Source organism: Amblyomma mixtum, chromosome 4, assembly GCF_055824585.1.
Source record: "Amblyomma mixtum isolate Tamu chromosome 4, ASM5582458v1, whole genome shotgun sequence".
NCBI lineage: Eukaryota > Metazoa > Arthropoda > Arachnida > Ixodida > Ixodidae > Amblyomma > Amblyomma mixtum.
In genome coordinates this window covers 28,402,952-28,419,857 of record NC_143015.1, presented here as the reverse complement: position 1 = coordinate 28,419,857, position 16,906 = coordinate 28,402,952, and the positions used below count along the sequence as shown (strand labels likewise).

Here is a 16,906-nt window from a genome sequence, read left to right as displayed (position 1 = left end):
CTTCAAACTGAGTCATACATCACAAAACGATGAATGATTGAGTCGTAATAGTTGTTTATCTGTCTCAACTCCGCATGTGAAATGACATTTCTTTTCATTTCATTTATTGAAGCCTTAAAGGTGCACTGAAGAGGAATCTGACCTTGTCTTTTTGCCGCGGGAACTCGATCTACACGTTCCCAGCAATCTTAGAAACTGCAACTTATTGCCCTGTGTGGCCGATTTTCCTAATTAAATCGAATTAACGTCTGGCTCCCGCCCTTTTTTTTTAATTCTGCCTCGTACGGTGGGCGGAGTCGACGAACGCGTGGAGTGCCTTTCACCCAGTCCCGTGGCGGCTTGCCACTCTGCCATCGGCGGAGTAATACGTATTAGTCCTTAGTAGCAAATAGTCCGCGCGTATTTTTATTTCTGCGGGCTTATTTTGCGGCTATATTATCTGCGAATGAAAAATTTATTCATGGAAACCTAAAAAACAAAAATAAAGCGAAAGCAAAGCCTCCATGGAGCTGGCTGAAAGGAACTTCACGCGTTGGTCGACTCCGCCCATCCTACGAGGCAGAATTTAAAAAAAAATGGCGGGAGCCGGACGTTAATTCGATTTAATTAGGGAAATTGGCCACACAGGGCAATAAGTCGCAGTTTCTAAGAATGCTAGGAACGTGTAGATCGAGTTCCCGCGGCAAAACGCCAAGTTCAGAATCCTCTTCAGTGCACCTTTAAGGGCCCGTGGGCATTACATAAGCCGGGGGCAAGAACAGTGTGTAACAACATATGACACCAGCTCAACAAAAACAAAAAGCAATGGAACTTGACAAACATTTCATTTAATATCGTTATTTTACCTTTCCTGCAATTCTATGTTGAGTACACGTGAGAAAAAGCTTACCATGTAGCTGGCCCCAACTGCCTAACCAGCGCACCTGCTTTCTCCGGTTGCTTGGCGTCACTTGATGCACATGGCTCGTAGCCGTAAGCACATTTTTTTCGGCGGGTGGAATTATTCCTCGTCAGTGCTGCACTCGTCGCTGGTAAGGCCCCTATCGCTGGTGGAAGGACTCTAGCAGTACAGCATCACACTTCGAGTGACTGCGGCCGACTGGGATGGATTGGCTCGGATCGGCCTGGACTGGCTGTTGAATGAGGATGTTATGATGTCACACTCTTCACCCCGCGCTGGCTGCGACAGTTTTGCGCACGCTCATAAAACGTCGGAAATAAAACCGTCTACTGAAAAATATGCAATACATTTTGGTGTAATCACATTCAGAGAATCTATTTTCAGCGTTTTTTTTTTTTTTTTCAATGTTGAAATTTTGCTTCAGTATCCTTTTAAATCACAACTGAAAACACAAACCCCCCTGTATTGGCTGTTTTAGTAATAGAATCAGCCTATATTCCAAGGAGAAGTGAATTGTCACTCATGATGGCGTTGTGATATGGTTTTAAAAAGGGTGTTTGAGGTTGTCTATAATAAGCTTGCATTACGTACGGTGTAGGCTACCGAGTGTTCATGCCACGTACAAGACCTCAAAAGCGAGCCAATCATTTACAGTATAGAAGAAGGATGGACAGCTGGGCGAGTTTGTAATAATTCATCATGGGGGGTACAGCGCGAAGAAGACAAGTCTACATGAAGTCTGTGTAGTCTTCTTGCTTCGTCCTTCGTCTTCTTCGCGCTGTACCCCCCATGATGAATTTACAATATATATTATATATGTATGTATATACATATGTGTATGTAGTAAGAACGTAGACCAACGTTTGAAACGCTTGAAACAATTTATTGACGTTTCGACCGTGGAACGGCCTTCGTCAGAATGTGGCACGAGTACACACACACACTGCGCTTTGTGTGTGTGTATTCATGCGTTCTTTTGTCCCGTCGTCTTCGCGCAGTTCTGTTTCGCTCGTCTTACTTCAAAACACTTCTTCTACTCTGGGCTCTACCACTTTTCCTATGAAAAAGGAACAAGGGGCAAATACCTATGTTAACCTCATCGCACTGTCAATGTGCCAGTCAAGAGTCTTGGGCTACTGCCTGAAGCATAAGATTGTGCCACCCGAAATCCAGAGGCTCTTCGGCGCCCCAGGCCCTTCCTGGAAAAAAAAAAACTGCGCTTTGTGTGTGTGTATTCGTGCCTTCTTTTGTTCCGTCATCTTCGCGCAGTTTTGTTTCGCTCCAGCCATGAACCGACTAGCCCAACATCATGTCTTACTTCAATGCTTTACTAAAACAACATGAATAGACCAAAAGACAAACTGACAGGATAATTCTTATAAAATATAAAAGTGTAACGATCACCTTGCCTTAGGAACACTCATACTCATTGCACAGTTCAGCAAATACAGCTTCGTTGTTGATCTCCAATGTACATTCATGGGAGCATAGACTCCCAAAGCTTATACAAAAGTTGCATAGAGTGCTTTCGAGTATGCTTCATGTGACTTGCATCTCCAGAGTCAACAAAATCTTAGCTATATGACATGATGTGCACACAGCAGTTTCCATCAGTTGCAGTTACAGAAAGAATCCTCTCTGTCTTAACGTAGACATTCCTCAGTTTCCATTCTGTCAAATCGCCACTTTGATGGAACTAAGTACTGCATGCTGTGAATAGTGTGAATGGCAATTCTTGCTCTGTCACGCTCGGCGTTGTGGTCAACTGCCCCAGAAGGGAACCCTCTGACAAACTCGCAAAGGTGCTCGGGTACTGGTTTAGGTTTACCAAGGCTTCGGAAGGCACCTGGTTTCTCTGTTTTTCATGAAGTGCAATTGACCTTCTTCCGAGCCCATTTTCTTGAGTTAAAAGAAAACTGTTTGGAAGTACAACATGTGAGAAAACCTGGAGAGGCACATCATTTGAAAATGGTACAAGCTTTAGGAGAAGGCTAGTGTTAGACTTATATAGAAAGCATGACAGTGCTCGCGACGGTCCACGAAGTAGTGCACCTTTCAGGAGGTACAGCAGTGTGTAAACATTTGACATCTCTGCTTTACCATACAGAAATTCAGTCATCACTACAAACTCCATAAGCTTCAAAGTGCTAATATTGACATCCTGAGGAGTTACGAATGTCTTGCACAACATATACAGAGCTGAACTGAAAAGTTCAAATTGTTTGTAGTACTGTTCTGACGGCACATCCTTCAAGCAATGCAGGCAGTAATAAAAAATCCAACACTGGTACTGAGCTGCCTTCCAGTACTTGCAGAGTGTTAGGGCAGATGGTGTCTTATTGAAGCACTCTGGTGGCCTAAGGCCGCAGAGCCGTTCACTATAGGCTGACAGTGTAATTATGTCAACCTGACAACCACAGCTCATTGAACTGATGAGCAACATCAAGCAGTGCACAGTGCGGTGCGTATAGTCTAAATTAAAACTCCATAGTGTATTTAAACCCTGACACATTAACAAGAGGCGAGGGACCCTGTATGCCACGAATTGTGTGCTTGGTTGCTACAGCTTCCATATCCTTCAGCATTCCCAGCTCTGTGTGGTCCTCATCCACACCTATGCTGACTGGATATTTTATGCGCCCTGCAAAATTAATGAAACCACCAAATGTAGCATGTTAGAAAGATCACAATAAATTTTGAGCTTACTGTTAATGCAAACTCCTGGGTGGTGACACCATCAGCAGCTGTAATAGCCGTTGCACTGCAGGACATTCTGCTTTGCAGCCCTTGCAGGAGCCTCTGCCACACAGCTACTGCAGCACACCTTGAAGGGAAATCATGGCTGGTTAACAGCACATCAAAGTCTGGACGGAATTAAGGGAAAAGACAACTTTCACCTAAAAGCATGTAACTGCCACAATCAGAGCTTATTGCATGCATTTATTAATATGATTTCAGGCAAGGTAGATTTGAGCAGACCATTCAGAAGAATTGCAACTGTCACACGGCTTGTGTACGATTTATTTTCAACAATAACAGAGTTGCGTCAAAGATTTTCTGAGTTAAAACAGGTCGTTCAAGTCCTTAATGCTACATGCATTTAGGAATCGCAAACATGTGCCTTTGTATTTTTAGGTAAGAGTACTTTGATATCTCGTAACGAAAAGTAAATTTTTAGAGACTCATCTTGAAGTTGACGTGTTATATCTCTAGCTTTCCAAGTGATGCCTTTTTGGGCTACTCTTTTTATTTGGACACAGAAGGCTCGAAGAAGTAACATCATATTCATGTACTTGCTGCCGTACCATAGAAGAGGTAAATGGTTGATTTGGTTGGATTTATTGGTGTTTAACGTTCCAAATCGACTCAGGCTATGAGAGACGCTGTAGTGAAGGGCTCCGGAAATTTCGACCACCTGGTGTTCGTTAACGTGCACTGACATCGCACAGTACACGGGCCTCTAGAATTTCGCCTCTATCGAAATTCAGCCGCCGCGGTCGGTATCGAACCCGCGTCTTTCGGGTCAGCAGCCAAGCGCCATAACCACTGAGCCACCGCAGCGGTGTGGTAGAATGATTGATCGCCGTCGTAAGAAAGGTGGCAGCTCGATTGTTCGCTGCACTGGCCAAATGGCGTTGTTTGCTGATTTGAAAATTGAACTGCCGTCTGCATTTAACCGAACTGTCAGATTGGGATGATCACTGTTTAGTACGCTGGTATAGCGCAATTAGCAACAAAGTGCTAAAGCACATGCACATTTATACTCAGTGCATACGTGATAATTTTTTTCTTACTTGCAATTGGCGCAGAATAAGCGTTTGGTGTTTAACGTTCCAAATCGACTCAGGCTATGAGAGACGCTGTAGTGAAGGGCTCCGGAAATTTCGACCACCTGGGGTTCTTTAACGTGCACTGACATCACACAGTACACGGGCCTCTAGAATTTCGCCTCTATCGAAATTCAGCCGCCGCGGTCGGTATCGAACCCGCGTCTTTCGGGTTAGCAGCCAAGCGCCATAACCACTGAGCCACCGCAGCGGTGTGGTAGAATGATTGATCGCCGTCGTAAGAAAGGTGGCAGCTCGATTGTTCGCTGCACTGGCCAAATGGCGTTGTTTGCTGATTTGAAAATTGAACTGCCGTCTGCATTTAACCGAACTGTCAGATTGGGATGATCACTGTTTAGTACGCTGGTATAGCGCAATTAGCAACAAAGTGCTAAAGCACATGCACATTTATACTCAGTGCATACGTGATAATTTTTTTCTTACTTGCAATTGGCGCAGAATAAGCGTTTGGTGTTTAACGTTCCAAATCGACTCAGGCTATGAGAGACGCTGTAGTGAAGGGCTCCGGAAATTTCGACCACCTGGGGTTCTTTAACGTGCACTGACATCACACAGTACACGGGCCTCTAGAATTTCGCCTCTATCGAAATTCAGCCGCCGCGGTCGGTATCGAACCCGCGTCTTTCGGGTCAGCAGCCAAGCGCCATAACCACTGAGCCACCGCAGCGGTGTGGTAGAATGATTGATCGCCGTCGTAAGAAAGGTGGCAGCTCGATTGTTCGCTGCACTGGCCAAATGGCGTTGTTTGCTGATTTGAAAATTGAACTGCCGTCTGCATTTAACCGAACTGTCAGATTGGGATGATCACTGTTTAGCACGCTGGTATAGCGCAATTAGCAACAAAGTGCTAAAGCACATGCACATTTATACTCAGTGCATACGTGATAATTTTTTTCTTACTTGCAATTGGCGCAGAATAAGCGTTCCTGTGAAGACTTCGTGGATACTGAAAAAACTGCGCAGGAACACGAGGACAAAAGCAGGGATAAGAGCCTGCATATCAATAAACTAGCCGTAGTTTCTGTTCTTCTGACACTTGATGGGCTTAATGCTTCTGCTCAGTGCACAGATCAAGTGGCAAGCTTTACCTGGGTCAACAGACAACAAAAGATGGATGGCCTCGATGTCATCTTACCACCTTAACTGGGTGGGCCTAGATAACAGAAAAAACACTATTAAGGGAGACAAGGCCGTACACTTTCAGTGACCTTGGGGCCATTGACGGCAGTCAGAGTCTCAGAACATTGGACCCTTTCTGGCATGAACGATGGGCCATCCCTGAAAAATGTAGCAATTTGCCCAAATGACAAATTGGGACAATTTTTGGGACAAAAATGCCTTGAAAAGGGCATAACTGTTCATTCGGAACTGCTGCCCTTCTTTCAGTCGCCAGCCGTAACGCATCCGAGGCAGTGTGCTGCTCATCGTAGCTCCAGCGGATGCTCCTTTCGTGAGGCTAGATGGCGGACCAGGAAGCTGACAACGCCACTCCTGAGGAGTGACGAATGCTTGTCAACCAGCACGGATGCCTCCTGCAGCTGCCGGGCGGCATGCACCTGCTCCTGTGGCACGGCTGGAGCTGCAGCCTTCCGGGCAGCAGTTGCACACCGCTGAACTGGGCGAGCGCTCCGTGCTGCTGGCCACAGAGTCAAGCGTATTCTGCGTGCCTGCCGGATGGAGCGCCTACTTGCAGGCCGACGAGAAGGTCGAGGGCGTTGCGGTGGGCACCGACTGGGCGGCCGTGCTGACCTCCGGCCAGAGGCTACACCTCTTCAGCGAGGGCGGCGCGCAGCAGGCAGTGCTGTGCGCACCCGGGGCTCCGGCAGCGTTGACAGGTGCGGCTGACCAGCTGGCACTCTTCTTTCGTGCTGCAGCAGATTGCTCACAGAACATGCTGAGTGCCCAAGCTTCCCGCGTCCAGTCTGGTGGTGCAACTGTTCAGGCGATCCTGACTACACCCGTGCCCCTACGCCGCCATCGCCACTTCCAGTGGTCTGGGTTCACAGACAATGGCAACCTGGCCTTTGCGGACTCGGCCGAAGCTCTGTTCTTTCTAAGGAGCGGGGCCTACTGGGTACAGGGGGCCGGGTGCATCCGGATCGTCGATGTGTGCGAGGCGGAACAAGTGATCAGGATCCTACCCGAGGGAACACCACTTCTGCCTCATCCACCGCCTTTCACCGAGGTCCGCTTCTCTCTGCCGTTCTTGTCTGCATGTTCTGCTACTCTGACTGCCGTCAATGGCCCCAAGGTCACTGAAAGTGTACGGCCTTGTCTCCCTTAATAGTGTTTTTTCTGTTATCTAGGCCCACCCAGTTAAGGTGGTAAGATGACATCGAGGCCATCCATCTTTTGTTGTCTGTTGACCCAGGTAAAGCTTGCCACTTGATCTGTGCACTGAGCAGGAGCATTAAGCCCATCAAGTCTCAGAAGAACAGAAACTACGGCTAGTTTATTGATATGCAGGCTTTTATCCTCGTGTTCCTGCGCAGTTTTTTCAGTATCCACGAAGTCTTCACAGGAACTCTTATTCTGCGCCAATTGCAAGTAAGAATAAAATTATCACGTATGCACTGAGTATAAATGTGCATGTGCTTTAGCACTTTGTTGTTAATTGCGCTATAAGCTCCTGAAACGTTTGAGCCACACTGGGGCTAGGCTAGTACAGCTGTTTGTTATACATTTTATTTATTTTTTATTTATTTTATTTATCACGTACTGCGGACCAAATATGGTCCAAGCAGGAGAGGCACAGTACAAAACTCAAAAGTGCAAAACTTCGACCTTAAAAAGAAAAAACATATAACGACTAAACAAGTACTAAAAAAGACGACCAACACTTATATGACGCTAAATAGGCACAGGAGGTAAGAAGCAACACGCAGTGTCAACAACATAGCGCGTCACAGGCAGCGCCAACCGACAGTTGAAATTACTCAGGGGAGGCAAGCAAAGGAGAATCATGAGGCAGTGCGTTCCAATCATTAATCGTATTCGGAAAAAAAGAATACTTATAGGCATTCGTGCGGGGAAAAGTGGGTTCAATGTAGTGTTTATGCTTATGACGATATTTCTTGGAAGTCTGGTTAGTTATGTAATCCTGGGGTTCTATGCCTAGCTTTGAAAAATACAAACGACCAAGAAATTTAATTCGAGCCGTTTTTGTCTGTTCTCTTAAGCTTTCAAGCTTAGCTTCATGCAGCATAGCAGATGGAGAGTCCCAGCGTTTAAAGCGGTTATATACAAGGCGCGCGGCTAGCCTCTGAATTTTTTCAATTTTTTCTATATCTACCGTTGTGTGAGGGTCCCACACAATACTGGCGTACTCCAACAAAGGTCTTACAAGCGCTTTGTACGCCTTGCTTCTCAATTCACTTGATGATCTTCCTAATTTATGTTTTGGTCAAATGTTTAGGGGAATCCCCCAAGGTGGAGTAGATTTGTAATAAGGGAGTAATTACTCATTGGCATCCACCCGAGCGCAGCCATACGGCTACAAAGGAAAGCTATACAGCTTTCTCAGAAACTTATAAAGAAAAATTCGTCCTGGTCCGGGGTTCGAACCCGGGACCACCGCTTCACCGGAGCAGTCCCTCTACCAATTGAGCTAACCGGGACGGCAAGCTTATGGTAGGGCGAGAGCGAATTGATCAATAACTCGAAGTGGGAACAGTGTTGGTCAAATGTTTAGGGGAATCTACTCCACCTTGGGGGATTCCCTTAAACATTTGACCAGCACTGTTCCCACTTCGAGTTACTGATCAATTCGCTCTCGCCCTACCATAAGCTTGCCGTCCCGGTTAGCTCAATTGGTAGAGGGACTGCTCCGGTGAAGCGGTGGTCCCGGGTTCGAACCCCGGACCAGGACGAATTTTTCTTTAACTACGAAGTTTCGGAGAAAGCTGTATAGCTTTCCTTTGTAGCCGTATGGCTGCGCTCGGGTGGATGCCAATGAGTAATTACTCCCTTATTACAAATCTACTCCACCTTGGGGGATTCCCCTAAACATTTGACCAACACTGTTCCCACTTCGAGTTATTGATCAATTCGCTCTCACCCTACCATAAGCTTGCCGTCCCGGTTAGCTCAATTGGTAGAGGGACTGCTCCGGTGAAGCGGTGGTCCCGGGTTCGAACCCCGGACCAGGACGAATTTTTCTTTAACTACGAAGTTTCGGAGAAAGCTGTATAGCTTTCCTTTGTAGCCGTATGGCTGCGCTCGGGTGGATGCCAATGAGTAATTACTCCCTTATTACAAATCTACTCCACCTTGGGGGATTCCCCTAAACATTTGACCAACACTGTTCCCACTTCGAGTTATTGATCAATTCGCTCTCGCCCTACCATAAGCTTGCCGTCCCGGTTAGCTCAATTGGTAGAGGGACTGCTCCGGTGAAGCGGTGGTCCCGGGTTCGAACCCCGGACCAGGACGAATTTTTCTTTATCTAGAAGTTTCTGAGAAAGCTGTATAGCTTTCCTTTGTAGCCGTATGGCTGCGCTCGGGTGGATGCCAATGAGTAATTACTCCCTTATTATAATTTATGTTTTAAGAAGCCTGATTTTTTACGAGGTGAAGAGCATATGTTATTGACGTGCGCTGTCCATTTAAGCCTATTTGTAATTGTAACGCCTAAATACAATTATTCCACTACTTGTTTTATCATATTGCCGCCGTTGTTATAAGAAAATTCCAGTTTTTTTCTTTTATTAGTAACACACATATGCACTGTCTTTTCAATGTTAATCATCATATCCCATTTATCACACCATTCTGCTAGTAATTTTAGATTTGCGTTCAGCTCCAGTTGATCCGTAACAGAATTTATGGTTTTAAAAATGACGCATTCGTCTGCAAACAGTTTAGCTGATACAGTTGTCCTGACAGAGTCGACCAAATCATTAATATAAATATTAAATAAGACTGGTCCGATTACAGATCATTTGGGCACTCCAGAGGAAGCATCTAAATTGTCAGAACAACAGCCGTCTATTTCTACATGTTGTTTTCTGTTACTCAAGTACGATATAATAACCCAATTGATTATTTTGGAAGGTATACCAATTGTTTTCATCTTCAGGATTAATTTATTATGAGGCACCCTATCGAATGCTTTGGAGAAGTCCAAGAGTATTATGTCTACCTGGCCATTCATGTCTAGAACTTTAGCGATTTCGTTGATGGTTGCTATTAATTGCGTGTTGGTGGAAAAGCCGTGCGTGAACCCATGTTGCGCTTTATTTAGGATCTTGTTAGTATCTAAGAAGGTATTGAGATATTTCACAATAATGTGCTCGAGCATCTTACAAGAAATGCATGTAAGTGAAATAGGTCGGTAGTTACAAATTTCCGCCGGGCTACCTTTCTTGAAAACCGGAACAATGCGAGCCAGGAGCCAATCAGTCGGTACTTTACCAGATTTTAAAGACTTGTCAAATATTATTTGAAGAAATTTACCTATCAGCTGTGCGTATCTTTTAAGAAAAAATGGCTGGAATTTTATCCGGACCTGTCGATTTATTTGCATCTTGCCGTAAGAGCAGTTCAGCTACACCCTCCAAAGTTATGGACAGGGTGTCTGATCGATCAGTTGCTGCTGTGAGATCACAACCATTGCCCGGCTTCGAAAACACGCTTTGAAAGTGAGAGTTAAACATTTACGCTATTTGCCTGGAATCTGTAACGACATTGTCGCCTGCCACTATCTGCTCGATTCGTCGAAGACTTTTCTTCCCTAGGAACTGCCAGAATTTCCGTGGGCTGTCTGAAGCAAAACGGCCGAGAGTGTCAGTGAAATAATGTTCCCGAGACTCTCGCAACTTAACTGTGAGTATAGTTTTTAGTTCTGTAACCACCTCGTCGTCAGCTCGCTTTAATTTCCTACGGCGCTTCAGCCTACGTTTTATCTGGAGCAGATCTCTACTTATCCAAGGGTTCTCTCGACCAACCTTTTTCAGCTTTTCTGGGATAAAGTTTTCTATGCAGTAGTGACACCAAGATTTGAACTTAGTCCATAATGTGTCAACATCATCGTCAGTGAAGAAGAAAAGGCATTCCTCTAAATAATGAGCAATTTGAACATCATCTGCAGCAGAATAGTTTTTAACAACAACAGGCTTCGGTTTACAGGAACTCGCCCTTCGTGGAAAAACACAGGTGAAGTAAATAAGTTTATGATTGGAAATGCCATCGTGAACCTTCGTTACACGTTCCTGAATATAGTTAGAACAAAACAAAAGGTCTAAAATTGAGGAAGCAGAATCTGTTACACGCGTTGGAAACAATACTGTTTGATTAACCTCTTCACCGTTTTGTTATATCAACGAATTTCTTAACAAAACTGCTTATTTTTTTATTGCTGATTTCGAATATTATTGCAATAAAAAGCACAAATTCGATTTTTAAAAAATATCTGAAGCAAACACGAAGTCAAATTAGCATATTCAAGTTTATTATTTCTAACATTACGGAAAACCAACTTCCTGCTGGTAATGAGCGATAAATATATTCAAGCAAGTCATCAGGCAAGCTTATAATGAACATCTTACCGGGAACTGCCAGAAAAGGAAACCGAGGGGGTTGCGTTGGGATGTTACTGACGTTGACCTTCATGCACTGACGCGCGCGCGCTCGCAAAGTTCGCTTCTGAGCTGTCCACTTCTTCATCGGAAGAACTAATAAGCACAACGTCAGCACTGTCGTCCTCCCTCCCTGAAACAATGTACACTTCGGTGTCTCAGTCACCATCGTCTGGAGAAGATTACGACGAAGAAGAGCGTCTTTTCCGAGAAGACGGGCCAGCAAAACACGCGTCGCCTCCGCCGGATGCCATTTTTAAACCCCAGGTTGCCATACGAAAAAAAACGTTTATGCGGTAGAAGAAAACGAAATTAACAGGTCAGTGCTGCCATCTGTCGAGCAAAATGTCATCTAAGCCACACACGAGCACTGCTCGTCCGAAACGAGGAAGAGAAGAACCTATTCAGCGAGGACGAGCTACAGTCGTCCAAAACGGTTTGGGGACGGCTTGGCAAGGACGAGCACAGCTCGTCCAAAATGGTTAAGGGGTTAAGGTTAAATGCAAGCAACATGTCAAACAACACTTCGGAACTATGGACGTCAACAGGGCCACACTTCATTTCTAGCCAGTTAATACTGGGAAGGTTAAAATCTCCAGCAATTATTATGTTTTGATCGCGGTACTTCTCGTAGTGATTGTAGAGTTTTGACAAGAATTCTGGCGTGGAACCTGGTTACCTGTAAACACCAGCAATAATGATACTGCTGCCACTAAATTCAACTTTGCACAAAACGCTTTCATGATCTTTATCAACTGCAGGCAGCGCGAAAGATAAAAGTCCACATTTTACAAGAATTTCAACACCGCCACCTCTAGCTTCACGATCTTTCCGATAACAAACATATGAAGGTGGAAATATGCAACTATCTGGGATATCAGCGTGAAGGCACGTTTCTGTGATGATGGCTATGTGAGGATCATATGATAGCAAAACGCATTCAAGCTGTTCTGGTTTATTGCACACACTTTGCGCATTCAAACAAACGATACGAAGAAGTTTCCGCGAAGGCTCTTGCTTAGTGTACGAGCGTCACTTATCTGTTGTGTTCTGCGTACGAAGTAAGACTTTGCAGTTCCCGTTATTGTCCCATACATAGACATCGTCGTTCAGAACCAACCTGTCATGAACCAGTTTCATTTTGTCATTTGGACGGCTATCAGCGAGTCCGGTCTGCCACAGTTTCTTTCTTGTCTGAACGGTTTCCTGCAAATAGTCATCGGAAATTGATATGTCGGTACCCTTGAGTTTCGAACAGTTCTTAAACAGGGAAATCTTTTCATTGTGATTGTACAGACGTAGGATCACGGGTCTTATCTTGTTCTTTCCTGGCCTAACAATCCTATGAATACGTTCCACTGCACTGACATTAACAGCAAGCTTTTCTTTGAAGACCTGGTGATCTACTTTATTTTCAAGATCTTGTCTATTTTCGTCGGGGCTTTCCTTGATACCGAAAACTAAAAGGTTATTTCTTCGAGCTCGATCTTCGAAGTCGACAAGCCGTTTGTTTTGATCCAAAAAAGCTTCTTGAAGATGCTGGACCGTTTCTTCTAGCTTTTGTATTTTCAGTTCGTTTGCTTTGGTTAACTCCAAAACCTCATCTAATTTTGTAAGCTTCTGACTCATTTCCGAAAGAGTAGCATCACGTATGTTGCCGGCGTCTTTTATCTCTTGAAGTTCAGCTAGAATATCATTTAGTCTCTCTGTAACGGTGGAACCAGGGCCAGGGTTGCATTCAACATCACCACAAAGCAGGAGTAGGAGAACAGTCCAACAGTCATTAGTGATCTGGAAACACCTCCAAGGGCACAGCAGCATAATGATAGTACGGGAATTCATACCGACAGTAGGAAATAGGTTAAGAAATCTAACCTGCACGGCGATCCAGACATGGTGAAACATGTTGCTTTGATGAGCGCTGCCGAGCCCTCTGAGGTGAGGCGAAGAATCCGGGCCTTTTGTAGTCTTTTCCGTCGACGTCACACCGCCATGAAGCCAATGCGACGTTCCATTATCAGTGATAACAGGAGCGGTATCCTGTGGCCAGAGGAGTTGTTTCCACGTGTTTGAAGATCCAGGAATCCAAAGCGCATGCCCAGGCGGATCAGGTCGGCTGAAGCTTGACGACGGCAGCACGAAGAAAAGGACCTCGGGGCAGGCAGACAAGAACGGCAGAGAGAAGCGGACCTCGGTGAAAGGCGGTGGATGAGGCAGAAGTGGTGTTCCCTCGGGTAAGATCCTGATCACTTGTTCCGCCTCGCACCCATCGACGATCTGGATGCACCCCCGGGCGGCCACCTGTATCCAGTAGGCCCCACTCCTTAGAATGAACACAGCTCCGGCTGAGTCCGCAAAGGCCAGGTTGCCATTGTCGGTGAACATAGACCACTGGAAGCGGCGATGGCGGCGTAGGAGCACGGGTGTAGTCAGGATCCGCCTGAACAGTTGCACCACCAGACTGGACGCAGAAAGCTTGGGCACTCAGCTTCTTCTATGAGCGATCTGCTGCAGCACGAAAGAAAAGTGCCAGCTGGTCAGCCGCGCCTGTCAACGCTGCCGGAGCCCCGGTTGCGCACAGCACTGCCTGCTGTGCACCGCCCTCGCTGAAGAGATGCAGCATCTGGCCGGAGGTCAGCACGGCCGCCCAGTCGGTGCCCACCGCAAAGCCCTCTACTGTCTCGTCCCCCTGCAAGTCGGCGCTCCATCCGGCGGGCACGCAGAACACGCTCGACTCCGTGGCCAGCAGCACGGAGCGCTCGCCCAGCGCAGCGGTGCGCACCTGCTGCCCGGAAGACTGCAGCTCCAGCCGTGCCACAGGAGCAGGTGCATACCGCCCTGCAGCTGCAGCAGCCATCCGTGCCGGTTGACAACCATTCGTCGCTCCTCAGGATAACGGCATACCTTCACCGTTACGAGGCCTCATTACAAACTAGAAAATTCGAAATGTGCTGAACACAACTCGCGAACCACCGCTAGTGTCGATACGACAGATAATGTGGCACAGAAGATACTTACTTGTGGATTTCCATATCTGGCTCTTGTTCCCTCTCAGTGAGGTCAGCGTATGCAACACGCAATACCTCAGCATCCAAGCAGTGGGTAAAAAAATAATCGTCTTCACAGATGCAGTCATTCGTCCGAGCTCCGCACTGCACGAGGTCCCGACAGCAGAGCCGCTTCGTTACCATTGGCATAGGCCGTCAGTGTCCGCACCGACACCTGTAAGCAATATTCCTCCACTCATGTTAATGGTCAGATTTAAGAAGAAACATAATATAGGCACAATGGTTCTATTGGAACATTTCTGAGTGCGAGAACTGGCAGGTCCAGCAAGGCATACAGCAGCGTTTCAAGCGCTACTTCCATCCGTCCGTACTATGGTCCTATACGGAATCGAAATAATAAACCTATTACATATTCACCAAGCGTTCATTTCATTGCAAAGGAAGGAGGCAAAAGCAGCAGATCGTTTCACATCATCGTCTTGCGAAGGATCCCCGGGCGGTGGCGGCGGCGGCAACGTGGTTGGACGATCGCCGCTGTCACACGGAGGGCTCGAAGGTGGGCTGCAGCGGTCTCGGTTGTTTCTGGGTGTATCCTCGTAAGGAGTAAGGCTCAGACCTTTGCTCCGTCTCAGTATTGCACGCTCCAACTCTGACAAATCGGAGAAGGTCATTCTTCAGCGCATCACAATTTCTTGCATGTTGCTGTTGTTTGTTGACACGAGTCGAGCACCCACATGCTTGTAACCATGGAAACGAGGCCGTTATCAGTAGCGAAAATGTGTTGCAGCGACCAGGAAACCATGGGACGCTATCTTCCACGGCGTTGTAGTGACGTACTCGTGTAGGCTGTTTCGATTGGTCCCGCTGTGTGTCGTCATTGTGCAAGTGAAACAGTAAAGCGAAGGCAGGGAAAACGAGTTAAGGGCAATTTTTTGTTTGCTTATATTTTGAAAATTCATTCCTTAATAACTCCCGTTTTAGTGCATCGATTCCAGTAATTCTTTTTGATTTGGTATCTGCGTGGCATGAAGAATTCATCTAAAGCATATCAAAAAAGCGTTGCTGGGTCCCTTCAAGTGCTCGCTACTAATGTGATCGCTAGTCTCTCAAGGTTGTTGGTGCAAAGCAAGGTTCAAATCCGAACAGGCTACTACAACCAACGTACACCACCAGGAAGAGCAGCACAAATGCTAAGCCCGGTGATACGTTTTCTGGCTCCCTTGATATGTGGGGCATTTTTTGCTTCTTAGTGCCTTCATAAATCTTCAGTACAGGTTCCAAAAACTTGCTGGCCTTGTTGTGCAGTTCTTGAGCAATTTCATTTTTGCGACATACTCCTTGAGCACTTCCCGTCTTCCCCAAGGCCAAGTCCGAGTTTGTCATGCTTGTAGAGGCTTCTGCTGTTTGAACTCTTTCCAAGATGTGGAAAGCCTCGCTTGTCATTCAGTTTGATGACACTGCTCGAGTAGTTTCCATGATCTTCTGATTTCCTCTTTCAGGTCTGCTAGCGATGACCACACAATGATAGTGTGTCTGCAGACTGTCGCATATTCTTTGCATCCCGCAGAGCTTTGCAAGTGCATGAATAACCATGCACATACAACATGCACTCGCTGCACTTCAGAGGGCAGCAGGCACCATCTATCACTAGCGGCCACCTGTACCCAGTAGGGTCCGCTACTTAGAATGAACACAGCTGCGGCTTAGTCCGCATAGGGCAGGTTGCCATTGTTGGTGAACCCAGAGCACTGGAAGCGGTGATGGCGACGTAGGGGCACGGGTGTAGTCAGGATCGCTCAAACAGTGGCACCGCCAGACTGGACACGGAATGCTTGGGCACTCAGCGTCTCCTGTGAGCGATCTGCTGCAGCACGAATAAAGAGTGCCAGCTGGTCAGCCGCGCCTGTCAACGCTGCCGGAGCCCCGGGTGCGCACAGCACTGCCTGCTGCGCGCCGCCCTCGCTGAAGAGGTGTAGCATCTGGCCGGGGGTCAGCACGGCCGCCCAGTTGGCGCCCAGCGCAAAACCCTCGACCGTCTCGTCGCCATGCAAGTCGGCGCTCCATCCGGCGGGCACGCAGAACACGCTCGACTCCGTGGCCAGCAGCACAGAGCGCTCGCCCAGCGCAGCTGCTGCCCGGAAGGCTGCAGCTCCAGCCGTGCCACAGGAGCAGGTGCACGCCGCCCGGCAGCTGCACCAGGCATCCGTGCTGGTTGACAACCATTTGTCGCTCCTCAGGATAACTCCATACTTTCACCGTTACAAGGCCTCATTACAAACTAGAAAATTTGAAATGTGCTGAACACAACTTGCGAACCACCGCTAGTGTCGATACGACAGATAATGTGGCACAGAAGATACTTACTTGTGGATTTCCATATCTGGCTCTTGTTCCCTCTCAGTCAGGTCAGCGTATGCAACACGCAATACCTCAGCATCCAAGCAGAAGGTAAAAAAATAATCGTCTTCACAGATGCAGTCATTCGTCCGAGCTCCGCACTGCACGAGGTCCCGACAGCAGAGCCGCTCCGTTACCGATGGCATAGGCCGTCAGTGTCCGCACCGACACCTGTAA

The 16,906-nt window shown here is 46.9% G+C and overlaps 1 protein-coding gene across 1 annotated transcript; it reads right to left on the bottom strand.

Annotated features, from left to right (window-relative positions):
* Positions 1-993: 993 nt before the first annotated feature.
* Positions 994-14,201, bottom strand: LOC149346024 (WD repeat and HMG-box DNA-binding protein 1-like). The gene is made up of 3 exons (XM_089585331.1): positions 13,200-14,201; positions 3,608-3,725; positions 994-1,133 (listed from the first exon to the last, which is right to left on the bottom strand). The coding sequence occupies exon 1, from the start codon at positions 14,179-14,181 to the stop codon at positions 13,819-13,821; it is 363 nt and encodes a 120-aa protein (XP_089441457.1). The 5' UTR covers positions 14,182-14,201; the 3' UTR covers positions 994-1,133; positions 3,608-3,725; positions 13,200-13,818.
* Between the last annotated feature and the right edge of the window lie 2,705 nt (positions 14,202-16,906).